The sequence below is a fragment of the Phoenix dactylifera genome, chromosome 11 (genome assembly GCF_051530095.1).
Source record: "Phoenix dactylifera cultivar Ajwa chromosome 11, Ajwa_hap1_PhDact_Kaust_v1.1, whole genome shotgun sequence".
NCBI lineage: Eukaryota > Viridiplantae > Streptophyta > Magnoliopsida > Arecales > Arecaceae > Phoenix > Phoenix dactylifera.
In genome coordinates this window covers 24,464,093-24,475,298 of record NC_143200.1, presented here as the reverse complement: position 1 = coordinate 24,475,298, position 11,206 = coordinate 24,464,093, and the positions used below count along the sequence as shown (strand labels likewise).

At 44.4% G+C, this 11,206-nt stretch overlaps 2 protein-coding genes across 2 annotated transcripts; one reads left to right on the top strand and one right to left on the bottom strand.

Annotated features, from left to right (window-relative positions):
• The first annotated feature begins 2,633 nt into the window (after positions 1–2,633).
• On the top strand, positions 2,634–4,079 carry LOC103707107 (zinc finger protein CONSTANS-LIKE 3). The gene is made up of 2 exons (XM_008791474.6): positions 2,634–3,518; positions 3,602–4,079. Exons 1-2 carry the CDS (start codon positions 2,793–2,795, stop codon positions 3,956–3,958), a joined length of 1,083 nt encoding a protein of 360 aa, XP_008789696.4. The 5' UTR covers positions 2,634–2,792; the 3' UTR covers positions 3,959–4,079.
• A 1,544-nt stretch (positions 4,080–5,623) lies between these two features.
• LOC103707134 (putative receptor-like serine/threonine-protein kinase At5g57670) lies at positions 5,624–9,824 on the bottom strand. The gene is made up of 11 exons (XM_008791510.6): positions 9,390–9,824; positions 9,133–9,242; positions 8,923–9,041; positions 8,600–8,721; positions 8,109–8,522; positions 7,527–7,781; positions 7,293–7,450; positions 7,109–7,188; positions 6,714–6,849; positions 6,468–6,617; positions 5,624–5,908 (listed from the first exon to the last, which is right to left on the bottom strand). Exons 1-11 carry the CDS (start codon positions 9,532–9,534, stop codon positions 5,786–5,788), a joined length of 1,812 nt encoding a protein of 603 aa, XP_008789732.4. The 5' UTR covers positions 9,535–9,824; the 3' UTR covers positions 5,624–5,785.
• Between the last annotated feature and the right edge of the window lie 1,382 nt (positions 9,825–11,206).

The following is an 11,206-nucleotide window of genomic DNA, read 5'->3' as shown; positions in this document are numbered from 1 at the left end:
GGGGCAGCTTTCGATAAATAAATGCCCTTTCGAACCTGATCCAAAAGACCAAACCAGGTAGACCACTTTGAATCCAAACCTCGTTCCAATCAAATCTATCATATACATAAATATATGTATTAGATTAGACTATTGACAAAGACTTTGGTGATTATATTGGAGATCCGGAATTGAAAACTTTAGGGAGTAAGAACAGTTTAGAAGTAATCGGATAGGGTCGCCCGCAGAGTCCATTTCTCAACAGTAAAATGATGTTGATCAAAGAGCAAAAAGATGGTTGATTCTTGTACAAAAAAAAAACCATGTGGAACAACCTTAAATGATGATATGCAACTTTATTTCAATATCTTACTCGAAATTTAAATATCTCACGATTCTAACAATATTTTAAAATAGTACATCAATTTAAATAAACTCTAATCTACGATAATCTGTGCCAAAGTTATGCTAGTCGCTCTCCCATATTGAACTCCGATCATGCTAGTTCTCTAAATATATAAAAATAAGAAATCGTATAATAATCTAGACAGCTCGGTAAAAAATGATCACTTTAGCAAAATAAATCAAACAATCAAATAGATAATAAGTTGTAGAAAATAAACATATGTGCAGTATTATAATACGAATCAAATCTTTTCAAAAAAAAATAAATTTCTATTCATAAATTCTAATTGTTTCAATTATTTAATTCATTTTATCAATCTTGAGCTGTAACTACATCTTTTCTGTGGCAGGGTCATAATACTACGCATCTTCTTGCGCTGAGCTGCGCATCATCTTGCAGCAAAGTCCTTCGGGACTGTGTATTTGCTTGCGGTATGTCACGTATCATCTTGCAGCACAACTTTTAGGACAAATTATGTGCCAATATTTTAGGAAAAATAGAATCATGGGATGGAATGGAAGATTAGATGGAGAATGTGTCTTAGGCTGTTATATGCGAGTCATGATGGTGTATATTTTTCCTTTCCTTGTGTATATTTATGTCTCGCGGAAAGTAGGCGGAAAAGAAAGATAGGGTTAAGGGTATAATTGAAGATAGAGAGACTCAGCAATCATCGATTAATGTCAGCAAAAATTTTCTGCTATCCATGTAAGCAGTTTCTGCTATCTAATTTAACACGTAATCATCGATTAATGCCAGCAAAAATTTTCGATGAGAAAAATTGACCAGAATTAGAGAAAGAAATAATGTTAAAATAGTTATAAAATAATATGAATCAAATTTGAACATTTTGATGTTTGGAGACTCCTTAAAAAGCAAGCCAAAATTTAGAGAGCTAAAAATATAATTAATTCTTAATACATTATTTATCGATTCTCAATGATGTACTTACATTTGCGTTGGTTTGATTTATCAATCTTTACTAAAAAAAAAGCAGGAATACCGAGAAGCCAACAGATAATTCGGCTGGGAAAGCAGGAAATCTAGTGGGATTGTGGGATGTCCCTGGTGGCGATGGTCCACTCCCGTGCACTCCTCCCCCACCCCCAACCATCAAATCCACCCCTGGGTCCCATCTCACAACTTGGCCTCCACCTTCCGCTTACCAGCTTCCCGGCCCTCATTTCCACGCGGGAAAAACGTCAGCTACTGATACCGTAGCACCGTTCTATCCAACCAATTGTTCTCCACCCGACGCGTGTCCAATAAACGCGACATTCGTATTCCTGACCTGACACGTGCCCATCGATGGAGGCCGAAGTCTGGATGGCGCTTTGGTTCAGGCTAGGGAGCTCGTACGATGACGGCATCCCTGTCGTCACGAGATCATACGAATTTGCCCTTCTCGAGATCGCATCACGAAGGACGAGTGCCCGTAGCCATCTGCGAGGCGTGGCCCTTAGTCTCACGGGACGGCAAGCCGCGAAGGTCCTCCGCGACACGGTAAAGCTTATTGCAGATAACTAGATAAGATTGCGCTAAAATGCCAGCAAGAAAAAATTGCCCACAACTATCTGCAAAATTTTCTGACCAACCTACCAAAACTCGATCCAGCAACATCACCATATAGGGGCAATCTCGACATTCTAGCAGATTAGATCATCCATCGCTAGTTCGCTACGAAAGCGATTGAAGTCGCCTACTCTCGTGATTAATCCGCCAATCCCGGCCCCTGTCACCCCGTGAGACACAAAATAACGGCCGTTTTAATGTTACATCCGTTTCAAATTCCTTTAACCGTTATTTACAATGCGAACCAGCAACTTTACAGGAAAGATTTCGTGTGTATGCCAAGGAATTAATCCTGATGATATTATCATTGGATACGACTTTAACTTGCTAAATGGCATAATTATTCGAGTCTAGGACCCGCTATCAGCTATCTTATTTTGGCTTAAATGAGAGTTAAAATGGAATATCCGGTCCAAGTTCATAATGCTGTTATTAGTCGGTAGCATAACGGCGTTATTAGGAGTTGAGAAGGACGGCAGACGTTAACAGGGGCGCGGTCACATCACCGGCCGCGACGTTGATACGTTAGCAGTACCAATCTTCGCTTCCCCTTCCCTTCCCGAAGGGCCAAGGCTCGCAATGTCGCCCGTGGGTCCCACATCGGCACAGACCCAGGACATCCGCGATGGCAGATATCCGCCATTTCCCTAAAATTACGTTAAAAATCAATTTACGTGGCCGCCAGCCCTCCACGTATCCCTGGGGCTCGTCGCCGAACCCTCTTCCCGCACCAAGTAGATAGAAACCCTCCCCAATGGAACTCCCCCACCTCAGAAAGCTAAATCACACACGGAGAAAGAAATAGTGAGCTAAAGAAGAAAACAGGAGGAGAGAGATGGCAAGCGAGACGGAAGGAGGGAAGGGAGGGTATTGGGGGCTGGCGCCGAGGAGATGCGACTCGTGCAAGGGCTCGCCGGCGCTGCTCTTCTGCCGGGCGGACGCGGCGTATCTGTGCGGCACGTGCGACGCGCGCGTGCACAGGGCGAACAAGCTGGCGTCGCGGCACGAGCGTGTGTGGATGTGCGAGGTCTGCGAGCAGGCGCCGGCGAGCGTCACGTGCAAGGCGGACGCCGCCGCGCTCTGCGTCAGCTGCGACGCCGACATCCACTCCGCCAATCCCCTCGCCTGCCGCCACGAGCGCGTCCCGGTCGTCCCCTTCCTCGAGCCCGCCGCCTCCGCCCTCAAGTCCGCCGCCGCGGCCGCCGGTGGTGGGGGGTTCCTCTTCAAGGGCGCTGACGACTGTGACGAGGAGGAGAACGAGCCGGAGGCTGCGTCGTGGCTCCTCCCGGACCCTAACCTCAAAGGGGGGACGATGGAGGCGCCGGAGCTCAAAGCGGCCGACTACTTCTTCTCGGATGTGGATCCGTACCTGGATCTGGACTACGCCTCGTCGATGGACGCCCGATTCCACCAGACCGACAGCGTCGTCCCCGTCCAGGCCAAGGCCGTCGGCGGCCCCCCGCCTCCGGCCCTCCTCGCGCTGGATGGCGACGATTTCACCCGATCCAAGCCCTCCTATAGCTCCTACACTGCCCATTCTGTGAGCCACAGCGGAGGAACCGTAATAAAAACTTTCTATCTTCCAGATTTTGGAATTAATTCACGATCTCTTGCCTATTTCTGAAATTGCTGGAATCGGAGCAGGTGTCGTCATCGGAGGTGGGTGTGGTGCCGGACGGGAGCTGCGGCGGTGGCGGTGGCGTGGGGGCGATGGCGGACGTGACGAATCCCTACGGCGGTGCGGGTAGGGCGGGGAACCCGGCGGCACAGATGGACCGGGAGGCTCGGGTGATGAGGTACCGGGAGAAGCGGAAGAACCGGCGGTTCGAAAAGACGATCCGGTACGCGTCGCGGAAGGCCTACGCGGAGACGCGGCCCAGGATCAAGGGGCGGTTCGCCAAGCGGACGGAGATCGAGGCAGAGGTCGACCGCATGTATTCCTCCGCCGCGGCGGCGGCGTTCATGGTTGACGGCGTTTACGGCGTCGTGCCGTCCTTCTGATCTCGGGCCAAAGCCGGGATCTCCGTTGTAAGATGTATTAATGTTTTTGGCTTTTATGTACTCCTTCTCAAGTTCTCATGCCCTTCTCTATCCTTGATATATATTATTTCTATGTTTTAAATGGCCTTTTTTGTTTCCCCGATCGGCGAGAAAATTTAAGTACAGTTTGGGCGGATAGAGCAGGATGCCTTTTTCCTTTTTTAATCTTTTCTCCCCTTTCTTTTTAGACTTTGTCCTTTTGGCTTTTGAGATCAATCTCTGGAAGGCCATTGGTAGTTGGTTTCCTTCTCCATTCTTTGGGCTCGGGAGTGGAGGTGACGACTGGGGCTTTAGGATTCGTGTCGCGCATGGTACGGTCAAGGCTTTTCCTCGCTGGCACTGGAAAGTGATCATAGATTGACGCGAATCTGACAAGGCTGCGGTAAACCAAATCTTGTGCTGCAAGTCTGCAACCGGGAACGTGAACGTAGGGAATGGATTCTTGAAGGAATAGAATGGGAGGCAAGGTTTTGTTAGGGTTACCGATACGCCATATACGCCTTTCATTCTCGAAGCGAATAGTTTGGGTGCTACAATAGTGTGGTTGATTAACCTTTTTTAATCCGTTGGTTTGATAATGGCGTAAGGTGACAAATTTAAATCTTAACCAGATTCAACTCATTTGCAAAATGATTTTACTATTACTCTGCTAATCTTGAGACTCGATTTGGTTTTTAGTATTCCATTCAGTTTTTCTTGCTACCTCCGACATTGACCTTCGCCTCCTATCACTAGGTGTTGTTATATGGAACGGTATATAGGTCTACTTGAAACTTACAAGAGACATCTTATTTCTTACAGTTTGCAGACTATCGAGGCAGGGTGGTGTAGGCACAGGTGCTCTGAGATTGGGATGAATGTTGCTGTGATTTTCCAGTTACTTCACTATTGGGATGCATCTGATTTTATTTGTTAAGGTCTTGGTTGTGTAGGTCTGTGCAACGAGATGGCTCAGCACAAGCTTCCTAACACGCGAGAACGTGACTATATAGGTCTATGTAGCCACTCTGTGAAATATTTTTGTGGGCACCATTGTTCTTCCGTCCGTTTGGCTTCTCTTGAGATGGGCCGTGTTGGATGCGGTTTCTGGTGGCCTTTATTGCAAAGGCACTGAGGGATGCTGGATGCATGAGAAACATTCAACCTTTCTATCATTTTAAAAAGCTGCTTTTTCTTTGCACCTTTTCTCTTTCCATTCTCTCTTTCTAGCTTTTCTCCATGACGTGCCCACAGTGTCACAAACGTTGCTCCTTTCTCTACTCACTGTTTTGGATCGGATGGTATGACATAAAGTTGGAGCATCTTTGTCTTCTTTAAACTTGGGCCAGTTGGCTTTGATGCATATCTTTGTGCTAATTAATGGATACAGCTTTTATTCCTTTAATCGATTATATGTCCAAGAGTCTTTTGTTTGCTTCTTTGATAGCACCAATTCTTTTTCAGAAAATTGATGGCACCAAAGTTGTTCCTCATTACATGGTTTTAGCCACCTTCGAAATTTGACATGGATGATGGATCTGCATTTCACTTCAAGGGTTGATATCTTACTTTACTCCAGCTAGGGGTAGCAGATGGAAACCTTTTTTGTCGCGAAATCATAACACTTGGCATTGAAACAGATGGAAATAAAAACTTTTGACAGGCATGCGTATCACCATAATTTAGAAACACCAAACAAGTTCACCACGTAGTTACAAGTCAATCTTAGTAATTTCTAAACAACTGCAAAAAAAAAAAAAACCCCCAAAAAACCAACTCCAAGCCAGCCATCAATTTACGAACAGATGGCTAGTGGCGATAATAGCAGTCTGTATCCAAACTCCAATCATCCATCTCATCAATCTGGCTTTCAGGCACGCTCCAGCTCTGTGCCACTTTCAGGTCATCGCTGTCTGGAAGGAGCTGCAGTACCTGAATGCAATTCTCAGATCTAAGTTCTTGATATCCTTGAAAACGATCTGTAGCTGTGAATCGAGATGAATCTTAATACTTGTGTATGTCGCGTCTTAAAGAGTGCACTTCCACAAGTAAACCAGCCTGAGGCCCCATGGTTGCCATGCGATGGGATTTAATATATTCATAAAAAAAAATTAAGTAGCTGTTTTATTTTTCAAACAAACGACATTTACTCTACTAATCTGATATTTCAGGATTCCACACTTCTGCTGAAATTGTAGCTTCAGCATTAAGTGCTATTAGTTAAGGAAAATTTAAACCAGTATGATGATAACAATAAGTGAAATATTGTTGTTGAAGATAACTTCACCTTACACTTTAAGTAGGATTTTCTTGTCGTAAACAAATAAACAGTGCCTATTATGTTCTATATTCTAATTGAGTACTAAGGCCTATAAGATATCTTACCACTGGGAGGAAGGGGTGTTTATAGGAAAAGAAGGCAGTAAGACACAACTCTTCTGAGCTTTGTTTCTAAGTGAATTACGGAATTTTCAAGAAACATGTGATTTACCTCACTCATGGATGGACGCCAGATAGATGTCTGTCTCACGCAACAGGAGGCAGTAAGCACTAATCTCTGCAACTGACCCATATCATATTTACCTTCAAGCTTTGGGTCAGCTAGTTCAGCTATTTTCCCAGACTCTATAAGTGGCTTGGCCTGTACAAAATTGAATTTATCAGCAAGACAGCAACCAATTGACTTAGAACAACAGTAAGACTGGACAAATTATATATATATATTTATCTCACTGACCCAAAGGAGCAGACTCGGCTTCGATGAATCCACAGGCCTCCTGCCAGTAACAATCTCCAATAACAGAACCCCGAAGGCAAAAACGTCAGTCTTCTCATCAACAATCCCATGCATGAAGTACTCTGGCGCCAAATACCTGCTTGCGTTTCAGAAACATGGTTCAATTTTAGAATGCTCTATAGATCCATTTTACTGCTCTGTGTTACATTGACTAAGCTCATTGTCAGATTAATGAATTTATAGAAGGCTTGAGATAACGATTTAACGATGTCACTGCTCATTGTTTGAGGTTTACTTGTTTGAAGTAGTTGTCTTTGTTGTTTCAATCAGTCATTATAGCTTTTCCATTCTGTATCTCATAAACTTCTTCAATGTAAAAGTTACTAATTATTTACCCAAAAGTGCCTTCTATTGGGATGATATAGTGATGAGTCCATTGCTTTGGAAGCCATTTTGCCAGTCCAAAATCTGAAATCTGTAAGAAAAAACTCCTGATCAAGCCAAGAAACATAACATATATGTATGTATACATGCACACCCTGCTAATTCTAATTCAGACTGGACTAGGAGGTCCTTCACCTGGGGTTCAAAGTCTGGCCCAAGAAGAACATTGGAAGCCTTTATATCACGGTGAATAATTCGGCGCCTGCAGCAGTTGTGAAGGTAGTGAAGGCCTCTAGCAATCCCTATGGCTATCTTATATCTCACCGACCAATTGAGAAACTTGCCATCTTTACCTGAAAACATGTTACAGAATCTAGGTATACCTTGACTTTGAAGAGCAATGGAAAGAGAAAATGGGTGAATCCTCACCATGCAAAGCTGACGCCAAGCTTCCATTAGGAGAGAAATCAAAGATCAAATGAAGTCCATTCTCAATGCAGCAGCCTGTCAGGAAGGCTGCGTTTGGATGGCACACATGCCCAATTATGCCTATTTCTGTGAGGAATTCTTTCTCTTTTTTCTCACTGGTGTTGCCTTTTGCTAATCTCTTCACCGCCACACTTTGGCCGTCATGGAGGTTTCCTTTGAATACTTCTGCATATCCTCCTCTACCGACCATATTGTCTGATTTCCAAAAATTAATTAATAAATGAAAAACACTGTAATAATTGATGCAATATTCAGTAGGAGATGGCTAGAGATGTAGATTCAAATTGGTTCAAAAATGTATACAATTCAAGCACAGTAGAACTATATTTCTATTGTTTGATATATTGAGATGGGATTTTAAAAAAAAGAAAGAAAAGTCATAGGATGCTAAATACTTGTATCTCTATGGTGAAAATAGCGTAAATTAGAAAAGTCCTGAAGGGAAAGAAGAAAAGAACGTAATGTAGAATGATACACAAGTAAAAATTATGAATGCTGGCAGAAAGTTGGTGATCTTCATACCAGGATGGAAGTTATTTGTAGCACGGGAAATCTCTTCATAGCTAAAGCATCTCCAAGAAGGCTTTTGGTCTTCAGCCTCGGTTGAACACACATCAGTCTCCTTTCCAACCAATTCCTCTGTTGAACGAAAGAAAGGAAACAATAGCTTGACAAAAGACAGGCGCCTCCAAATGTTCGTGTGACTGCGACTGCTATTTTCATTACTAGATGGACTCAAGCACTCCTCTCGAGCATGGTTCTCTCCCTCAGGTCCATCCAGAACAGCTCTCGGTGAGCTCTTCTCGCAGATACTTTCACAGGATGAATGCCTCTTTTCTTTCTTGGGATTTGACCCAAAAAACTTCTGCAGAGGTGACAGGGCCTTACCAACATGGATGTTTTTGGTATTCCAAGTAGAGCTCAATGATCGGTTTCCTGCGGTGGATTGACAAAATTCAGATTCTGACTTTGGAAAACATTGAACATGATTCAGAAAATCAGAGTACTCATACCTTCACATGTTAGGGACTCCAAATCAGTGTCATTTTGAGGCAGACCTTGTTTTCCAACAGCAATAACCGAGCAGCCTTTAGGAGCATACTTGAAGCAATACTTCGTGATTTCAAATGAATTTCTAAGGCATAATTGAAGCAAATCTTTGAGACATATATATATATTTAACAAACAAAGAAACTAATGCACAAAAAAAAGGGTCATAAAAAAGAGGAAGTTAGCACTATACTTGATAACTTGAATCATAATTTATCCATTAGAAAAGATGTGGAATGGGAAGAATGAAACCACCTAATCTAGGTGTAGGTGGCAGCAGCCTCACCTTTGAGATGAATTCCTTGAGCCACCAACAAGAAGAAAGTTGGCGTCTATTAATGCTGCCTCATCAGTAAGGCCCCTTCCAATGCTCGAGCTGCTTCTGACTTTTGCCTCCAACCTCACCTAAAAAAAAGAAAAAGGAAGTCGTTTTACAACAAATTTCACCGAATCCCACAGCATAACCTAATGAGTGATAAATCTTCCAACAGTTAACCTGCTTAGTTTGGCAGATATCGGTGAACTCTCCAAGCAAGGAAATTACGAAAGCTTTTGCTTGGCGAAATGTAGTCTTGTCAGAGCTAATTTTCTTCTCTCCTTTCCCAACTGTTACAACCATCAATGTAAAATGGCATAAGAATCAGTGCTCTAATAATCTAGCAAGCATTCTCACTGTCACAATGTTCATAGATGCAGGCATCTTAAACACAAAACAACTAATAGAGTTGGCAGGATATATCGATTTAAACCGACCGAGAACATGCAAGGCGACGATGGTGTCATTTGGATGAGCTGCATTTCCAATAGCCCATGAAAGAAGCTCGTTGCTGGCCCGTCCATCAAGTGAAATACCAACTAGTATTTTATCGGAAAGAGCGCACTCCTCTGTGGAATCCATCTGCGGAGCAGAGAAGTAGAGCTGTTGCTTTCCTATGACCGAACGAGGGACACCATGTCGCTATGAAGTTTGAAATTTGTAGAGCAGAGGATTGCATGGATGGAGATGTGAGGAGGTGGGCAGTGGAGACCACAACTTGCCGTCATTCAAACTGCCTTGCTTAAGAAGCATAACAGAGTAAGAGTGGAGGAGGAGGAACAGCGTATGAGTTTGTTTGTTTAGTAGATGAAGGGAGTGATGGTCTTCTCATTCCTGCATTGGCCTACACAATATAATGCGTTGGTTGGTGAGTGGTTTGGGGTGGAAGCAAAGACTTGGAGATTGATTTTAACTTGCTGTTGAAGCCAAAGCATGTGGGCAGGGGACGTGATGGCAAGGTCTATAAGCCACTGATTAGCCTTTAACTGTGCAAGGATGCCACTTCTCCATGGAAATGAGAGAGCTCTGGTATTTTATGGATTTGTATCACTGACGTGGCAGGAGGGATGCAAAAAGGTAGGGAATAGAAAGATTGGAGAGAAAGATTTCCTCCTGGTCGGTTTGTTTTTGGGCCCAGCAATAGGTTCTAAAGTGGTTGATGGGACGACTACATATATATTAGGAGCTTAGTGGATATTGATATTTTTCATTGTAATGGAACTTTGCTTGATTGAAGTAGGCCAGGACTGATGAAGGCCCCAATGAGGTACTGCAAATTCACATCTTTTTTTTTTTTTTTTGGTGAAAACGGCAATTCATATATCTCTAGCTTGAGTACATGCGGCCATATCAAAAGAAAGTAAAGACAACAACGGGGTAGGACACTCAGCTACTGATGTCCAAAGAAACCCTCCCGAGTGCCGGGCAACATAGGAGGCGACCCAGTCAGCCGCTCTGTTTGCCTCCCGATATACATGTGCAGCATGAAAGTCACCCATCTCCTGAGCCAGTCTCCTAGTCTCAAGGATAAGTGGATGGCCATCACCGAACCTATCCACCCCCTGAATCCAGTCGATCACCACCGAGGAGTCTCCCTCGAGAAACACCCGGACAGCACCGAGAGCCCTCCTCGCAAAGGATAGGCCCTCCCAAGCAGCACACAACTCTGCCCCGACAATGGTAGGTCCTGAAATGCTGCGGCCCCCAGCGGCTATCAGTCTACCCCCACAGTCTCTGATCACAAATCCCACACCTCCAGAGACACCATCCACCAGCCTACTACCATCAAAATTTACCTTGAGATGACCAAGGGGTGGGGGTACCCAAGAAACCAGGGCGAACCTGGGCGCTATCTCAGCGGAGGAAGTACCCCAGATGTCTCTGGCCATCCCAGAGGTAACAGAAGCAGAGGCCACGACGATCTCCCCTGCACGTAGCACTGCATGATCCACCACCATCCGCGAAGACCACCTCCTCCCCTCAAATATGCGGGCACACCTATCCAGCCAGATATGATAAATGATGTATGCCATCATGATGCCCTCCCGAGCAAAACATGGGCTCCGCATGGAGGCTCTCAAAACGTGCATCAGGTCCTGGGCCGTCTCCACCGAAAGGGGTAATGTAACAGGGGACCTACTCCATACCTCCCTAGCCCTGGGGCACTGCAATAAAACATGGTCAATGGTCTCCTCCGTCCCCAAACACAGCTCACAACAATAAGAGATCAACATGCCCCGTCTAGCTAGCATGC